The 20,054-nt window shown below is 40.9% G+C and overlaps 1 protein-coding gene across 2 annotated transcripts; it reads left to right on the forward strand.

Annotated features, from left to right (window-relative positions):
- The first annotated feature begins 672 nt into the window (after window positions 1–672).
- trib2 (tribbles pseudokinase 2) lies at window positions 673–14,363 on the forward strand. 2 transcript variants are annotated; one of them, XM_067984287.1, is made up of 3 exons: window positions 673–701; window positions 2,593–2,885; window positions 10,296–14,363. In XM_067984287.1, exons 2-3 carry the CDS (start codon window positions 2,731–2,733, stop codon window positions 10,768–10,770), a joined length of 630 nt encoding a protein of 209 aa, XP_067840388.1. In that variant the 5' UTR covers window positions 673–701; window positions 2,593–2,730; the 3' UTR covers window positions 10,771–14,363. The 2 variants fall into 2 exon arrangements, with proteins under 2 accessions (XP_067840388.1, XP_067840387.1); XM_067984286.1 differs by lacking the exon at window positions 673–701 and adding an exon at window positions 708–2,144.
- Window positions 14,364–20,054: the final 5,691 nt, after the last annotated feature.

A 20,054-nucleotide genomic window follows, 5' to 3' on the forward strand; every position in this document is an offset into this window, starting at 1 on the left:
TTTCCATCTATAAATTGTGGGGGCAAGAGATTTAAATATAAATATATACCTGTTGCTCCTAAACATACCGGGAATATGTTACATCTTTATTAGGGAGGGAAGGAAGGAGAGAAACACAACAGAAAGAATGCTGTTGCCTGTGGCTTGCTTCCTGCTGACTACATTCCTTGCTGTATTGCGCAACGCTCCCCTCAGCATTCACCTCCTCTATGAATAACTATGAATAAAGAGACGCAGCTGCTCGGGATCAGGTTGCGAGCCCACTCACCACCTCGCCGAACCATCCGCGCCCGCTGCCACTTCATTGAATACCAAAGTAACAAAAAAAGAGTGCGACGAATAAATCTTACGTTAGCCCCACAATGCAAAAAGGAAAAACGCAGCGACTCAACGCTTTTGGCACGGATACTCCTTCGGAGATCATTCGGAGTCCTACGGCTAAAATGTGCCAACATCTTCATAACATGGTGAGGTTAGAGCCGCACACATGATACGGAGGGATATCACCTACTTAACCAAGTGAGAAAGAGATCAGCCTAATACGATCACCAGAAGTGACGCACGGATTGATTGACACCGCTGTTATCCAATGAATCGTTCCTTTCTGGGTTATTGACAGATCGGTGGAACTAGGAGGCGGGCCATTTACTTATCAGGTTAGTGTGAGGCGCAGTGGACCGCAGTCAGCGATTGCATTGAATGTAAGTAAGTGTGAGTGCTGCTGACATTATTCAGATTGCAGCCACGTAAGTAATACACAGCGATTGAAAATGATGTCTTATGTCGGCTGTTGCTGAAAGGGATCGGCCTGGTCCTATCGGCCATCCCTTAATTCAGAGCAACTAAGCTGCAAATATTTATTTTTTTTTTGTTTCCTTTTTTTTCCGGATTTTTTTTTTGCCAAAAAAAAAATTGTGCATCCAAGATCGTCATCTCAACAATTGTGCAGTTGCAAAACCATCGGGAGTTTCTCAGTCATCGCTGTGTTTGGAGGAAATAGACTGTGCACGGTGGGAACACGATACGATTGATCTCTTTTGTCCTTGACTGTTACCTTTTTAAAAAAAAAATTTTTTTTATACATATATTGCTGCTCGCCTATATCGGAAAATACTCGCCAGCCAAAGACTTTCTCATGAGAGAGTGCGTGTGTGCAAAACAAATCCCCTTAAAGTTTTACTTGGTGGACGTTGCAAAGCAGATGACGAGAGGGTGAATGCCGTACTCTTGTTTTATGATAGTTTGAGGCTATTTGTTTCAGCTGCAAAAAAAGAGAAAGACGGCGAGAGAGGGGATTGGACGCCACCTAGAGTCGGAGGGCGACGAGTTGAGTAATTTTTCCCCTCTCCCTCCCCTCTCCTCTCCCTCCCCTCTTCCCCCCCCCCCCCCTCTCCCCATCCGTCGCCACCTGGCTGGCTTGTGTGCAAGCGCCTCGGCCAGTGGGGTTGTTTTTTTCCCCCTGCGGTGAATGCCCTCACGTAACCACAAGAACAAAAGCATTGTGAGCTGGCGTTCCACGTTCCGCTTCGAGAATATCAGGGTTTGATTCCATTTGATTGTTTGCTTTAACATTGCATTGTATGACACGTCCGAACATTCTATGCAAACAAAAAACTGTAGCAATAAACATACAACCTGCATTATTACTCCAAATGGTGCTTATTTTAAAATAAAGAAAACTCCTTTTACTCCTGCTGAGGACAAAACAAAACAACACCTGGATCTACAAGTCTAGACCAAAGTACGAAAAGAGAGGGGGAAATCATCTCCTACAGTAGTTTCTGGAGTAGAATCCTTCCTAAACTCTTGCTAATACAACGTGAACGCTTGTCAGTTAAGCTATTTTTAAGAGGACTACTATTTACAGCCCCATGAACATACAGAGATCCAGTCCAATCAGCATAGTAAGATATGGACGATCGAGGCATAAGACTCATCATGAATATGAAGAATTATCTTGTGTCAGAACTAGTGACTCCAGTCAGAGTTTCAGCCCGAACCTAGGCTCTCCCAGCCCACCTGAAACCCCTAACTCGTCTCATTGCATTTCTCAAATCGGACAATATCTATTGTTGGAGCCTTTAGAGGGTGACCACGTTCTTGGGGCTGTGCATTTGCATAGCGGCGAGGAGCTCGTATGTAAGGTAAAAAACCAATTAACGATATCTTGATCAGTGAAACGCCATTTGGTTCAAAATCAATTACATGTGCGCACAGAGTATAACGCATAATACACACGATGCAAATGTGTGAACGTACAGCCTCCTTGTTAACGTGAAGCTAGAGCCCAAAATCTTGAGCTGTTGAATCCTTGAAACTTAGTAAATTTCTGGAATTAAAGCAAATCGCGTGCTCTGTTTCATTCGATAATCGTGAGTTGCGTTTTTGGAAGGGGATATTTACTGAGACTTTAAGCTGCACAATAAGGATACGTAATTTATGGACCATTGTGTTTGATCTAGCTTTTAGTTATAGCAATTTGTTTTAATGTAGAACTACCTAATATGTTGGTTTACTTTACCCCATTTTTGCATTGCTTCCTGTTGGAGTGATAGGAAAGGATGCCAAATCTCATTTATTTTGTTTCCACAGGTATTCGATGTTGGTCGATATCAAGAAACATTAGCAGCCTATTTTTGTTTGTCCGCACACGAAAGCATCAACCAGATAACTGAAATTCTTCTAGGGGAGCAAAGATCATATGTTTTCTTTGAAAAGAGCCATGGGGATATGCATTCATTTGTTCGCACTTGCAAGAGGCTCAAAGAGGATGAAGCAGCAAGATTGTTCTACCAGATAACGTCTGCTGTAGCACACTGCCATGACAATGGCGTGGTACTGCGAGATCTCAAGTTAAGAAAATTTGTATTTAAAGACGAGGAACGGTAAGATTGGCGACCTATAATCATTTTAATCCATCAAATCTAACGCAAAGATTTTAATATAAACAGCGGCTCATCATTGCAGTAACCCCAACGAGTAGCAGTATAAAACAACGTTCTGCACTTTGTTTAAACTGTTACACTTCTCCAATGGTCTGTTTTGTCAATGACGTTTATATCAGTTGGTAAATATTTAAAGTTACTCATTATTACGTTGCTGGTTTTGTTTAGACGAAGATTTTGGAGACTGATTTAAGTCTCTATAATACAATCAAATAAATTACAAGCGTCACTTTTTTTAAAACTCGATTTTGTCCCCACGAGTTAGCATCAGAATTGCACGCTTAAGCTTTCTAGAGACCTAGTACTGTTATTCGATTAAACGTTGATCTTAAATGTATGTTGTTTACTGTATTAGTCACTGTTACTGTTTAGAACTGACTTTTTTTCAATTGAAAGGTACGTGGCGGCATTGGACTCTTCCCTCCTTTTGTTAGAGATCAGCACGCTGGCGCACTTTGCATAGCAACCTGAAATAATGCTGTAGTTTCAGCTCCCACTGTGCACTGGAGTTAGGCAAAGTATCAAACGGGGGCCATCACAACCACAGACATTGACACGGATGGGCACCTTGTTGCAAGATACTGTATATTCCTCCCACGCAACCTAGATCATAAACTCTTAGGTTACAGTAACGGAAGGAGTCGGCTTTGTAACTAACACATTTGGTGCAAAACTTAAGAGTTGACTGCGTTTATAAATGTTGCTGCTTTTTGTATTTGCAGTGTCACCCACGTGCCACTGCATTGTGCGACTGAATTTGATTCCGCATTTAACATGCACATTAACAATAAATACTTTGCCCGAGTGTATATAAATATCTACTCGCTTAGAAATAAGGTGGCTTAATTTAATACCTGTTCCTTATTGTCCATCTATATCCTTATCGGTTAATGCAACCAGGGCGATTTTAAATAGTCTGTAGCAATACCGTAATGTCATATTGTCTAATATTTAAATAGTGCAATGTCCACCCCTGCTCAAATTGCATAGTGAGAAACTTTATGATGCGTCTCCCCTTTATAACGTGTTATATGTAGATGCACTTGTGCACACGGGGACGATGTTTATTTCATTTAGGGAGATTTGGCAAGTGGTTCCTAGATTCCTAAAGAATATAGCTCCAAATGAATAAAAGTACAACCACGTCGGGTGCTGGTAGCTGGAATGCAGATATATATATATATATATATGGGAAGCGCAGTGCACCTTTAACTGATGGAAGAGGAGGGGGTTGAGGGTGCACTGTAAGTTTAAGAACGAGTGGAATGTTTGTCCAAAGTGTGCCGAGTCCCCGTGCAATGCGCACGCACCATTTCACCACGTGGGCACCAGTACATGTGTGTGGTGTGGACGGTGAGGCTTCTCTATAGCTCGCAGAAGAGTGGAAAGTAATTGGATTATAATTCCGCCCAGCAACCAACCCATGCACACCCGTGTAGAGACTCGTTAGTTTCAAGTGCAGAGTGTAAAATGCAATTGTATTTCTGACAGCGACATTTTTTTTTCCCAGTTGGCAAATTTTAAATTGACTTTTTTTTTTAAAACTCGCGATGGGGAGAATCGCGCCGAATTTTGACTTCTGTCTGTCTCATGCATTTTTTTAAAAAAAACAACTGTAGTTCATGAAAACAGCAGAAGCTGCCGCCTCTGTGTACGGTCCCTGACTGCAGCTCCCGCCCTGTTGTCCCACAGTAAAGTCGGCTGTCTAGAGCGACCTACCGAGGCGTGCAGCGGGGCTGTATCACTGTGAACCGATATGTGCAGGTTGGATCATTGCATTGAGGTCCTGAGATGGTGGTGTTAGTGAAGCGAGGCTACCCTGGTGGCAGGTTCCCCAAGTCTCTATGGCGACAGAAGCGCATTTCCGGCGTATTGCTCTGCGGTCTCATTCACACATCAATGGGAAGGCATTCGCAGACGTAGTTTCCTTTTTGCTACCTAGACAGCTGTTTTATTTTGCAATATTCTGAAGAGGTTTATTTTGCATGGTTTTTTTTGTAATTTAAAGTCACCATTAATTTTTTTTTGCGTCTACCTTCTCCATATGCTTCATTTAAAGCCCACCTCAGTAGCGACGGCAGGAGTAGTCAGACTATGTATGTGGAGGGGGGAGTTGTCTTTTTTTTTTGGTTAATATAACTGCTGTAATTAATAAGGGTTTAAAACTTCAGTTGAAAGCATGTCAGGCAACTTTTAAAGTCATTATGCTGTAAAACCAGGAACAGTAGAGGAAAAATTAGCTTTTAAAAATACAGTCTTGCTGGAACAAATCGCCAGCTGCTGTTTTTTTTTACTCGTGCCTTTCTTATTGGTAGTTACACCTTTTTGTCTTCAGTCTTGACCATTTGGTGGTCAGTTGAAATGTCTAGTTTAAAAACTTGTCACCCGAATGTCTAATATGCAATAAAATACACAGAATTTTCTTAAAAACCTACTGCAACTCCTGTTAAATAACTGGGCAGTCGAGAATGTATTGTCCACTGTAAGTAGCGGACACGTGGCTGGCTAATGTTACATTTTTTTACTGCCAGCAAATGACAGGATATGGTTCTTGCTTGGTCTTCAAAGGGTATTACAAATCTTGCCTTTTCTCATAGCTAAAATGTTTATACCCTGATTCTTCTCTCTTTTCCCTCCTTTCCCCCCCCCCCCCAACATTACCACCCTGAAGTAGAGATATGTTGGAATATAGTTCTAGTTTCAGCAGCCCACTCAAGTGATCCTTTGTGTGTGAGTTTATACATTGAATGTTAATACGTTATTCAGCTAAACAGATCTTGCAGCAGGAAGTCACTCAGTGGTGATGAAGACAAGAGAAATCTGGCTGATTATACCTAAGGACATAATGTCAACTTCAACACTCCCAAGTGCGATTAGCTAGCTCATCATAGATGAGTGATTGAACTTAGGAACATCCTGGCTCAGTATTGCGTATGTGGTTTACTACTCGTTGATCCTGCAAGGGGTTTGGTGAAAGGGGCTTACTGTATCCTGGTTAAGTTTTTGCTAGTCAAAAGGGATGTGCCTGTGTATGCAAGTAGCTTGCCTTGAGCTAGCGATTTGTTATTGTAGTGTCTGCAACATATGCATTTGACAGCACAAGTGACTTAACTAATCATTTGCTTGCATAACAGTAGTGATTTTTATTTCAAGTACTGCATTGTGTTAAGTCTCTTGAGACTTAACATAAATAGCTTATAGCATCTACTGGTAGAAATGGAATATACACAAGAACAAATTTGCTGCTTGTACAGACAATGCTTTTGGATGTGCAGAATTATTGTCAGACTCCCAAGAAATTCAAAGAGTGTAATACTTTTGAGATACAGGTAGCTCTTTTTCTGTACTATATTTTAAAAAAAAGTTATAACAGCAGCTCTGGGCAAAACTGTGTCCCCAGTGGTGAAAATATGTATTTGGTTACTTTGGCTTTCACAGTAGTTAAATGGCAAGAGCTTTTATTTGTGGTAAGTGTTTCTTGCTCCGGTCAGAGCACTGTCCTCACTTATTTAGACAATTCAGATTGGCAGGATAGTAGTATCTTGCTGGGAACTGTGGGCTGATGGGAGCTATGCTATTAATTCAAAGGCCTGTCCCATTGCATCAGTTTTTGTTACTTTTAAATGAGTGTCATTGGGGTAAGCTTTGCATAAGCTGACTGATTAAAAGTTTTCATAATTCTTTTCAGGAAGACAAGCCATGGCAACCTAAATGGCTAAAATGAGTATGGGCAGCTCCTAACCTGAGCAATAAGAAACAGTTGGGAAATATTCCCAATGGAAAGAAGACTGAAGCATTCCTTTCCAGGGCTTAGTGGACTATTCACCAAACTTGAGGAATGCCAGTGTGTAGATTGACATGCTATGAACCATCAATTTATTTGAAACATAGATAACTAATTTAAAAGTTTATCTTTTCTAGATTGGATGAGCAAAGTTTAGAATGAGTACAGCCACAATGTAATTTACTTCTGAATATTTTACTTTCACAGAATGTAATATGAGTTGAGAATGGAGTGTTCTTCAAGCTCTGAGAGTTGATTTGTGACCCATTTGAAATTTGCCAGTCTCTGGGAATGTAATGCATATATGGAGATTTGAGAGCACTGACTGCATTGATTCAAGGGGACCGGTTTTCCTGCATCTGGGGCTACTTTGATTATTTGATTTATCCTACATTGTGTCCCCTTGAAGCAACAAATATAGATGTTGCTGGATTTTCTGCCAGCTTAGGGTGGGTGGTTGCCTAAGATGCTTCCCTAGTGGCGCAGGTGCCCACCACTGATGGGGTGATCTCCCACTGTCTCTGCATAGTTCAGTGGGGTTTGGGGGTGGGGGGGCCAGTAGCAGAGGCCACCAAGCAGGCATAATGCTTGTGTAATTGCTCGCCTACAAGTTTGTTGGTGTTTGTAGTGGGTTTGGTGCAAGGGGAAGTTGTGTTCTAGAACTTAAATGTTGACCTTGGACTTAATAATAATGAAATTACAAGGATGAATGTTACAGGTTTTGAAACCATTTTCCAAATTTCTGTATCTAATCCTTCTGACCCCAGCATCAGCTCTACTTGAAAACAGTGATGGTTTCTGATGTGTCTATAAACTTCAGAGCATTTTTTGGGCTTTGTTGATTATACACATTTTCTTTTAAATTTTTTATGCCAGTAAATCCATTAGCTGGGGGGAAATAATGTTATCTAGGTCACAGAATTTTCCATTGCTGCCTTTAATGCTACTGTTTATTGACTAACTGATTTATACTGAGATTTCTCTGCTGATTCTCAGCCGATCCCCTTCGAGGGACAACATTGAAGATTAAGTTCTCTGTCTGCTGATTAAACTCTTGTGAGAATAGCCTTGTTTCACTGACAGCTGAGGCTGCATTTTGCACATTCAGGTGCCCCTGAATGAATTTTCCACCTCTTCGCTGCCATATAACTGGTTTTCTTCCCTATTTTCTCCCCTTCACCTTTGAACGTAGTGACTCGTGTTTAATTATGGTTCCATGGTTTCTGACTGCCTTTGGTTCCTTGCCCAAGTAGCTATTCTTTATATGTGAGTGTTGGTGGGCTATTCCATCATGAGGAGTATCATAGCCAACTCCAATTCTGACCACACAGATGCACTTTTCCCAACAGTGGCCACTGGATAATGATCAGAAGCTATGGCTGGTTTTCTCTTTCTTTATCTAGCTCAAGGCGCTGAGGTCAACTGTAGTTTCCCCAGCAGAGTTAATCTAACTTGTTGTAGACCAGAGACTGAACTTATGACTGCATGTGAACAACCTTCTTGTATGGACATGCAACAGTATTCCATATGTACAACATGATCTCTGAATGACTGGAGCTGTGATGACTAAATGCAAAAATGTATAATTTTATAAGCTGGCAAAATGTAATGGTTGAAAATTTTTAACCTGAGGCAGAATTCATTGAGCCTGACTCTCACTATTCCACTGCTGTGCAAATGCTGAATGTGCATTTAACCAGGGAGCTGTACAATCTGAGCTTTAATGCTTCCAAATAAAGTGTTGCAACAAGGAGGATACTGTTCAGTTATCAAAATAAATTGGCACATTCCTGTCCAAATTGTGCAATCGCTATTTTATATTTAGTTGCGTAGTGCTGTTGAGTTGTTTGATTGAAGAATGCTTTGTTTATTTGTAGCACTCTTTGTTCTTGCAGAGAACTGTCATTGATGTGGGAGTTTACCCCATTCAGAGCAGATTGCTGCTATAATTTGCTCCTAAACAGCATCTATTTTGTTTATATGCTCAGATTCAACAAGCAATTGCATTGTTAGAAAAGTTGTTGCCTGTATGAATGCTTTATTGTATTGATATGTTTACTCTTTAACCCTCTCTTTCAGTATTGTATGACTTATCAGCATTTGCAAACCTTGTTTCTAATGTAATCTTTTGCTTTAGATTTATATCCATGTAAAATATTTTTTTTGTTAATAGCATCCATTATTGGGCGCATCTTTTGACATGTGGGGTGACAACACAATATGTAGGCACAGTAATATAACCCTAGGAGTTGATGTAGCAAAGAGCTAATTCTGTGATGACAACAGTGTCTTTTGCACTTCATATATAATCTCATTTATGCATAATACCACTATGGGAATCGCTATGGAAACAAAGTAAGATGGGGAATCCTAAATGCAGGAAAGGTTATTTTGAATATTAAAAGTTGTTCTTATTTAGTGGTCTTCAACAAATTTGTGTTGGTTCAGGGTACACCATAGCAAAGGTCATGGAAATTGGGTTTGAAGATGAAATGGCAACACCTAATTTAAATAGGCAGGATTCTGTTCTAAATTTGTATGTAATGGGTGGATTGTCATTTAAAAAGAAATGATTGAAGACATACTGGGAGTCTCGCACAATTAAGTGGGTGGATTACAGGAGATGCAAGATTGGAAACTGAACCATCACTATTATTCCATGAGTGAGGAGGAAGCGTATTATTTGTGACTTAGTTATCTGGTTTTACTTATAGGGCAAAATTAACACCAGTCTCGTACATTTTGACTTTATAGGCTTGTATGGACTTGGGAGCTCCTGTAGTGTTCTCCTCTTCAGAGATGGTTGCCCATGATATTGAAAATATTTTTAATATAGGATTTATAGTGAAACATGTTTCAATATAGTTTGTGTTGTCTCTATGATTGCCACTTTTAAAACGTTCATTCAGAATCTGTTTGTATTTTCCTCTGAAATTTGGAGCTGGCTGTGCCGCTAACACTGTTCACTGTCTCTGAAGTACTTAGCTAAGATATTAGACAGTTGACCTGCTGCTGTGTTTGCCAGTATAACACTGCACCTCCCTGTGGCAGTTTGCAAGTAGCGAAAGACGTTTTGATCCACATCCTTCTGTCCCATTTCTGACCACGTTTATGGAGGTGTGTAACATAGTGGCATGATGTGCTTTAAAAGTGGTAGGAAGGGATTATAGTTCTAGTTACTATGGTCTGTGACCAGCAACAGAAGTTCCCTGCTCATGGCAGAGTAGTGTTAGTTTTTGATGGCATTTTTCACTGAAGGAAATCTTACTAAAACCTTTATATTAACATGTTATTTAATTTCCAGTTACATTTAACAGAGCAAGAGAATTAAAATGGGCAGACAGTAGTCATAGGCTGCTAATGTGAAATTAAGTCCGACATAGCAAGGGTCTATGTTTCCACCCATTCGTAGATAGTGAGCAAAAAAATCTAACCTGTTGATTAAAGTCTATCTCTAATTTGCACAACATGGTGTATATTGGACGGTTTATTCAAAATTCTAGCAACGTACTTTGCTTAGCAAAGTGTTATGTTACCATTGTGATCTGCTTTTCTTTCTGTCATAGGACACAAGTAAAGTTGGAAAGTTTGGAGGATGCTTATATCTTGAATGGTGAAGATGATGCTCTTTCAGACAAGCACGGATGTCCAGCATATGTGAGCCCCGAGATCCTTAACACCAATGGCAGCTACTCTGGTAAGGCAGCTGATGTTTGGAGTCTAGGTGTGATGCTGTACACGATGCTTGTTGGACGGTATCCCTTCCATGATGTGGAGCCAAGTTCACTCTTCAGCAAGATTCGGCGTGGCCAGTTTAGCATTCCAGAAACACTTTCCCCACGGGCGAAATGCCTTATCCGTAGCATCTTGCGTCGTGAGCCTTTGGAGAGGCTGACATCCCGGGAAATCTTGGACCATCCCTGGTTTGCCTCTGATTTCACAGCTTCTAGTTCCGGATATGGTGCTAATGAAAAAGAAGCAGTCGATCAGCTGGTGCCTGATGTGAATATGGATGCTGAGTTGGACCCGTTTTTCAACTGAGTTTACCCATAGGTTGGGTGTCACGAGAAGATATAACAGCTGGTACCCACCACATGAAGGAGTCCTTCCTGAACTGATTAACGGTACCTTGAATCGACCTAGCTTGGTAGCAAAAGTGGTGCAGATGTACTGTGACTTAAAATGACTAGCAGAGTGGGACTTCTAAGGGTTAACATGTAGCACAATTAATTAGGGGGTTCTGCTATCAAGATAGATTGATTTGGACGAAAAGGCAGTGTAAAATGTTGCAGCTTCTCATCTCATGGAGCCACGGAGAGCGCTGAATACTGCACATGTGCATAACTGTGCAGTTCGTCACTCCATTTTATAATGGTTGCAAATCACAATAAATAGAAACTTAATTAGCCTCGACACACAATGTAACACATTGGCATCGCACTGTTAGATTATTTTCCTTCTCATTCAGGGAATGTACAATCCTCCTGTAAGAGTCTCCTTAATTGTTTCTAATGTTTTAACATTTTACTCAATGTGATTCATAAAAAAATTTAGGTGCACATGAACCGACGTAAAATGCGGGTGCTAAAAGGAAAAGTTCTGCTTGTGTTTATATGTAGCTATTTTTCATTATCTTATGTAATTTTTTTCTGAGTGAACTAAATATTCTTGTCAGAAAATGGGTATTTTAATGCTCCGTTCCCTAAGAGGGAATAACTGTTATCTGTTGAGTGTACAATACTTCGATGCAGGCTGGCAGGAACTATTGAAATGAAATGTCATGTATGTAACTTCACTGGTAGTGAAGTCCTTATTGGCAAACATTCAGGGTTTGAAATACTTCTACTGGAACCGCTGTACTAGTGCAAATAAAATAGTGTCCTACCCTACAATGCAATTCTTGCAGGTTTGGTAGTGAGTGTATTTATTTTAGACTTTTTTAATGTAATGTACCGTGTTTTCTCCTACAACAGTATTAACATTTAGTTTGATGTTTTGTGATAATCCCCCCCCCCCCCCACCCCCAATCCTCATTATTCATTGTTCGTTCTGTCCTTTCTTCCATTACTGCTAGGTAATAACCACCTTGGACCGTGCAGAGGTATGGTCGTGAAATTAAGCAATCCTGTCCCAGACAAAAATTTTATCTTTCCCTCTGAGACCATTCAAATTTTGAGATGTTTTTTAAAAAAAAGTGAGTGCATACTTACTAAAACAGTAACATACATGTGCTGTCACAAAACAATACTATAGATTATGCAATCATGTATGCACCATACCTTGTTTTTGGGAGCTTAAGAGTAGACTTTTGAATGCATTTGGATACTTTGGCTCTGCCCTTTCAGTTGGTGAACAAGTAAGCTTTGTAATATCAGTGACCGTGTTTATTTAACCAACAGAAAGTGTTTGTCAGCTTTGCCCTGCTGCAAACATGGGGGTAGAGTTTCCGCTGGTTTACGGGAGTAATATCAGCGCAATCCGGGCAGAATCGGTCGAACCAGCGCAAAAGATCGGGGAATTTTAAACATAAGCGAGTTATGTTCAAAACCACTTGTGCTCCTGCTTTCCGCGATCTTCTATGCTGGTTTAAGATTCAATCCGCCCTGATCAGGCCCCGCCTACAAAACTGGCCACTTCCCCAGGTCGACATTGGGAGATTGTGCTGGTTAGGGAAAGCTCTTTAGATTGTGCTAATTTTCTTGGACACACAGGAACTAGTAGGGAAAAAAAAGTTTAAAAACGTGTCTCAAAAGATATTTAAATTACTAAGAAACCAACTAGTGTACACCAGTGAAAGTTGTAAATGGTTCATTATAGTTTTTTGAAGTCATTTTCAGTGATTTTAAATCTGGTTACTTGCAGGTAGAGGACTGGATTCTCATTAAAAATGCTTATTTTTTGTGATTAAACCCATTTTCAGCTGTACTAATAAAACTGCACAAGGTCACCACTCTTAATACATCAATGAATACTTTTTAATGGAAAGGAGAAAAAAAATGAATAAGTTCTATTACGATGCTCGATTGTGCTGGATCATGGAAGATTTTATGTTTGTGATTACGCAAATGATTGTTATCAGAAACTTGGACTGTAACCTAACCAGTACAATTTCGGGCACAATTTCCCGATTGCGCCCAAAGTGGAAACTCTATCCCAGGACATCTTACTTACGACAAAGACTTAAAAATTCTTGTGCAAGTGTTAAGCACTCATAATTGAGTACACACAATACAGGTGAGTTTAAGCTATCACACGAGTGAATGTGAGTAACTGTGGTTAGTCGTCTAATGTTCTGTTCCATGGCTTGGTGCTATACAGCTTAATGAATTCTGAAACTTAATCCTAGATTGGATATGCAGTCTACTCCTGACAATTCAGTTGTTCTTTGTGCAAAAAAATTTTTGAATTGAAATTAAGTAACTTTGAATTAACAGGACTGGATTGTAGTAGTTACTTAAATATTCATTAAGTAAGTAATAAAATTGTTCCTGTTCATAACACCTTTTTTAAAAAAAAAAAGAAATTCAATAAGGTTGTGCTTCCATGAAGCACCCTACCTGATGTCTGATGAAAAATATTTATGGTACCTGGGACTGACCGATCATGGATATCTGCCTTTGTTAGGAACCCACTTGTCAAGTAACCCTATCATGTTGAGTCCAGCGTGATACAGTTGTATGCATAAACACTAGTTGTTCATTTACAGAATTGCCTTTTTTAATTATGTGGTTGTGAAGGCATCACGTGCCTAGATGAAATTGTGTAAAGATGTACATACAGTTCCGCTAAAGAGTTGGACTATGATACTTTGACAGTTTGGTATTTTACTCATAGCCTTATTACCTATGGTCAAAATATTGTGAAAATAAAGTATAAATATGACATTTTTACAAAGCATTATATTCAATACAAGCACATTTATGGGCCTATATTGGTAAAACTATTGAGCACAGACAAAATCTGTGCGTACAGTATGTATTTCAAACCCTGAATAGGATGTAGATGTGTTTTTAATTTTAGCTTGTCAGATTGCTTTCCTTCTGCTTTCAAATTGCTATATATAGTATTAGGAATCTCTTGCCTTGCACACTTTTTTTTCCCCCTGTGTTGTCTCCAGTACCTCGGTTGTTTGATTACTGCCTGTACCAGTTCTGTGAAATGGTCATGTTCTTGGATAGGTATACGTGGACTCTGTAGTACGTATCTGTTAACTTGAATTTGTGCTTTTATAGTATGTTGCATGTACGTACAGCTACTTGACCTATTTGGCTTATGGATACTATTGCCTGCATTTCAGGAGAGCTTGTATATGCCAATTAAAAACACAGAAGAGGATGGTTAATTAAAGTTCTCAATGGGGGTGGGGGGGGGGAAGCTGCAGCTGACCTGCCAAGTGTTAATTTAAAATTTCAAAAAAAAAATCACAAGAAAAATGAGAGTGAATTCATATTCACTCTGTGGATGGTGCTATGTTGAGAAGGACTTTGTCTTTGTTTCAAACTAAAGTGGAAGGGAAACAGAGGAGACTGCATGGTGGGTTTTACTGCCTCTGGTGTTTTGATTGTATTGTATTTGGTTTGATGTTTTGTCCTAATCTTCTCCTTCAGTAAATAAATTGTGAATTGCACATTTAACTGAGTGCTGCTATTTCTTCTAGATCTATGTATACATTTTGTTTTTCTCTTTTGTTGTGGCCAAAATGTGCAAATCCTTCAAGGGATGGGTATGGTTCTACTTCTACTCTTGGGAGGGTGGGAGAGAGAGATTCAATAGGATATATATGGAGATTGGGTGGTAAGTATGTCTGTTTACACCTATGGTTTTCTCTTGTGATTAAATGACATATCTGGGCAGAGGCAATGTTCATATTACAATGGCTACCAAATTTGGTACATTATCTGTAGAGACTTCTGAATAAGTTTGGTTTAAGTTTTTAATCTGTTAATTTGTACCATTCATTGAACTTCTAAAATGTTCAAGGAGGCCAGGGTTTTGAATTGCATCACCCCTATACTAACTTGTCATTGTCCTCATTTTTTTTCTTTCCCTTTTGCCATTCTGCCATGCACATGTACACATGCAGAGCTATAGTGTGATCAGTTGTTTGTATTTGTTGGTCCTACTGAAGGTACTCTCAGGTTAGATGTATCTGACTGCAGTGGGTTGTAATACTGCCTCTTCATCTCTGGGACCTATATTTAAATGCACCGCAGATTGAAGGACTAACCACCGTCTTTCAGCACTCTTCGGCTATATATTATCCTATTATCCTCCTTGCATAGTAACTTTGAAATTGCTGATGTTTTGAGATCTAAAACTTAAACTCCAGATCAAGCCAACATCAGCTGTTTGCTGCCAGGAGATGAGTTACTTTCAGCTGATTAACAATGTTGGGATTGATTATCCGTAATCTTGCTCCACTGTTGTAATTTCGGTGGAGCAGGAATCACGTCCTATCGGTGAGCTGGGAGTCTGACCCTGCTGGAATTTCCAGAGTCAGGCCATTTGCATAAAATAGTCGGGTGCCAATACCAGTGTCGACACATCTTGCGTGCTTGTTGGAGAGGCTGCAAAATGCAATGCTTGCATGCCATATGAGGACACATCTGGTAGGACCAGCTTATACGAACTCTTAAGTTAGAATTCAGCCACCTTCATAGGTTGCCAAAATGAAGTTGGCTTTCTTTTCATCTAGTGTGTTCCAGCCCATGGCCCTGACCAGGAAAACCTTGAACTCCATTTATGTCATTCCAGTGAACTGGACACCAGAATCTTCCTGAGGCCCAGTTCGTTTGGAGCAGAGGAGGCGGGAGTAGTAGGAATTCCAGCTGATGTCATCCCACCAGCCTTGCCTCCTTTTTGAATGCCAGGCTTCCAGGATGGCAGATATAACTTCTGCCCTGCTCCTAGGGGAAACTCCAGCTGCCAGCTCTTCAGGGCAGGGTTAGGGTCCCTCTATATTTTCTGTCTGCACCACCATCGCCCACTGGACAAACAGGATACTCTACTGGCCCTGAGGAGGTTTGGGGTCTGTTGTCTAGTTCATTTAGGAAAATTCTGCCCTCACTCAAAGTTGGAAAGAAGAAATTTGAAGACTCGACCACACAACTTATTATTTTAAGTAAAGAAATACAGCGCCTCCCCTGCTCTTAACATAATAGCAATATTTAATGGATTATTTGAGTTTTTGTAACTTGTTTTGTTTAATATATAGTTTGGCTGAAATATCAATCTTTATAGCTTTCCATAGTGTTTTTCTATGCAAGACCTAATTTTAAAGTTGCATGGTCTTTTTTTAATGCATTTCTTAGTAAGCTTCAATCATGTGCCGGATGTGGACGGGTCTTTGTCCTTTTCCGGTGTCACAAGTTTTGGGTTTTTATGCTAGATATTTTGGGTTCGGCATCATCACTTGTGCCCATTAGGAGAGCTTGTGCATGACCCTGGAATCAAAGCTGTACTCCCTATACCAGCCACTGAAATATGCTGTCTGTTGCCAGGTGAATTTGCCTCTTTGTGAAAGATGGACGGAAATTGCACTTTACAGATGACATGCAGTCTCGTAGCAATGGTTGGTTGATTTGCATAAAATACATGAATAGTATACAGTTTACACAGTGAGAACATGTATTTCTCCACAATCTTTGATTATGAAAAACAGTAAAGACACAATTTGCTTACTAACCTATTCAAGCTTAGTTCTTTCTTTGAAGCTAAATAGTTCAGATTTATAAAAGTACAAACAGCTTTTCTTGCTGCTGGATGCCAAATTCATGGTCCACTCTGTGAATTGCCCCCCCCCCCCCCCGCCCCCCCCACCCAAGTTTGTGAAATGGGGGATCAGCCCACTAAACTGACAATCAAAGTTATTACCCTGAGGTGAGAACCTACTAACTCTTTGTGGGGCAGTAGGCTTCTCAGAACCTGCGAGACCTTTCACTGTGTGAGTAAAATGGAATAACGTGTTGGGCATCAATTGTTGCAACGAGTCATTCTCTCACTAGTATGAGATGTTTGAGATTGTAGATAATGGCCCCACTCGAGTATAACACTTTAAATCATTGTCATAGCCAGACTAGTTCCAGGCTGGCTTTTGGTCAGAGAAATGTGTGCAGGCTTGGGAGTTGACCCCATATATGCTGACTCAAGCATTATCGAAATATTTATAAGGTTTTTCTTTTAAATTCAACTCGTGCAACCCAGGCAAAAATCTAATTTGCCACACAGTTCCAACATTCAAATTGCCCTTTGCTGAATGTTGTGCTGTCTCAATTTTACAATGGTGTTCCATCTAGAAGTGGTTCATTGTTCAGTTTCTGGCAATCTCAACAGAATTTCTCAGCTGAATTGTAGTCCAACACCTATGCACTTTTTTAATGTGATGAACAAAGTGTAGTATTGTCTGTTATGAAAAATCAAAATTACACCAAGCAATAATGAGTAGGACACTTTTCAGTACTTGGTGAATTGTGCTCAGTTATTTGTTATGGGAACATATAAAACTGAAGTTTGATGCAGGTATTAAGAATATAAAAATCATATTTTTATATATATGATTCCATATATATGGTCCCTCTGGAACCTTAACTCTCCCATTATAACATCAAACTGCATCTTGAACAACCTCACTACTGCCCTGTCTGGTAAGTTCCAAACATTTATCAGAGTTAATGCATTCTTCCTATTGTCATTCTAAATTTATGTTTTGCTAATTTCCATTTGGGTGTTCTGTTCTAACTTTTAGCCTAAGTAGTAATCTGGGTTTAGTTTATTGATACCATTTTAATAATTTTATATTTTGCCTTTCTGGATTGTAAAGCACTTTTTTTTATTCGTTCATGGGATGTGGGCGTCGGTGGCGAGGCCGGCTTTATTGCCCACCCCTAATTGACCTTGAGAAGGTGGTGGTGAACCGCTGTAGTCCGTGTGGTGAAGATTCTCCCACAGTGCTGTTAGGAAGGGAGTTCCAGGATTTTGACCCAGCGATGATGAAGGAACGGTGATATATTTCCAAGTCGGGATGGTGTGTGACCTTGGAGGGGAACGTGCAGGTGGTGTTGTTCCCATGTGCCTGCTGCCCTTGTCCTTCTGGGTGGTAGAGGTCGCGGGTTTGGGAGGTGCTGTCGAAGAAGCCTTGGCGAGTTGCTGCAGTGCATCCTGTGGATGGTGCATACTGCAGCCACTGTGCGCCGGTGGTGAAGGGAGTGAATGTTTAGGGTGGATGGGGTGCCAATCAAGCGGGCTGCCTTATCTTGGATGGTGTCGAGCTTCTTGAGTGTTGGAGCTGCACTCATCCAAGCAAGCGGAGAGTTTTCCATCACACTCCTGACTTGTGCCTTGTAGATGGTGGAAAGGCTTTGGGGAGTCGGGAGGTGAGTCACTCGCCGCAGAATACCCAGCCTCTGACCTGCTCTTGTAGCCACAGTATTTATATGGCTGCTCCAGTTAAGATTCTGGTCAATGGTGACCCCCAGGATGTTGGTGGGGGATTCAGCGATGGTAATGCCGTTGAATGTCAAGGGGAGGTGATTAGACTCTCTCTTGTTGGAGATGGTCATTGCCTGGCACTTGTCTGGCGCGGATGTTACTTGCCACTTATGAGCCCAAGCCTGGATGTTGTCCAGGTCTTGCTGCATGTGGGCTCGGACTGCTTTGTTATTTGAGGGATTGCAAATGGAACTGAACACTGCAATCATCAGCGAACATCCCCATTTCTGACCTTATGATGGAGTGAAGGCCATTGATGAAGCAGCTGAAGATGGTTGGGCCTAGGACACTGCCCTGAGGAACTCCTGCAGCAATGTCCTGGGCCTGAGATGATTGGCCTCCAACAACCACTACCATCTTCCTTTGTGCTAGGTATGACTCCAGCCACTGGAGAGTTTTCCCCCTGATTCCCATTGACTTCAATTTTACTAGGGCTCCTTGGTGCCACACTAGGTCAAATGCTGCCTTGATGTCAAGGGCAGTCACTCTCACCTCACCTCTGGAATTCAGCTCTTTTGTCCATGTTTGGACCAAGGCTGTAATGAGGTCTGGAGCCGAGTGGTCCTGGCGGAACCCAAACTGAGCATCGGTGAGCAGGTTATTGGTGAGTAAGTGCCGCTTGATAGCACTGTCGACGACACCTTCCATCACTGTGCTGATGATTGAGAGTAGACTGATGGGGCGGTAATTGGCCGGATTGTATTTGTCCTGCTTTTTGTGGACAGGACATACCTGGGCAATTTTCTACATTGTCCGGTAGATGCCAGTGTTGTAGCTGTACTGGAACAGCTTGGCTAGAGGCGCAGCTAGTTCTGGAGCACAAGCCTTCAGCACTACAGCTGGGATGTGGTTGGGGCTCATAGTCTTTGCTGTATCCAGTGCACGCAGCCGTTTCTTGATATCACGTGGAGTGCATCAAATTGGCTGAAGACTGGCTTCTGTGAAGGTGGGGATATCGGGAGGAGGCCGAGATGGATCATCCACTCGGCACTTCTGGCGGAAGATGGTTGCAAACGCACCAGACTTGTCTTTTGCACTCACGTGCTGGACTCCGCCATCATTGAGGATGGGGATGTTTGCAGAGCCTCCTCCTCCCGTTAGTTGTTTAATTGTCCACCACCATTCACAATTGGATGTGGCAGGACTGCAGCGCTTTGATCTGATCCATTGCTTGTGGAATCGCTTAGCTCTGTCTATCGCATGTTGCTTCCGCTGTTTAGCATGCATGTAGTCCTGAGTTGTTGCTTCACCAGGTTGGCACCTCATTTTTAGGTACGCCTGGTGCTGCTCCTGGCATGCTCTTCTACACTCCTCATTGAACCAGGGTTGATCCCCTGGCTTGTTGGTAATGTCTCATCCACTGTATACTCGTTACTTTTTCCTATTTCCTTATTCAAATGCAAGTATACCCTTTTTAGTTTTGCTCAAAATTGAAAACATTCTAAGTGTGGTCTGGCCAGTTAATTGTTGAGCCTTAGCATAACTTTTGTAAATTGTTATATTCTATTTTCTGTTTCTTTCTGAGCCACCCTGTGCTAATTCAGTTCTATTTGCTGTATGCGTAGGATCCTTATTTTTTGATGTGCTGTACTTTGCTTTTGCCAAAGTTAATTTTTAAATCTTTTTCAAAAGTCAAAATATACCAGAGTGCCACTATCTACTTAATCTGTAAAGTCCACAAAAAAGTGTGGATATGTCATGCAGGATCTTTCCACTGAAGGAACAGCCAGTATAAACTTAAGATATTGCTACATATGTGGTCTTGCAGCCTTCAATGTTAGGTTCCATTATTTAGCCTAGCATTAATAACAGATAAATGGATCTATAAATTGCCTGGG

Source organism: Heptranchias perlo, chromosome 5, assembly GCF_035084215.1.
Source record: "Heptranchias perlo isolate sHepPer1 chromosome 5, sHepPer1.hap1, whole genome shotgun sequence".
Taxonomy (NCBI): domain Eukaryota; kingdom Metazoa; phylum Chordata; class Chondrichthyes; order Hexanchiformes; family Hexanchidae; genus Heptranchias; species Heptranchias perlo.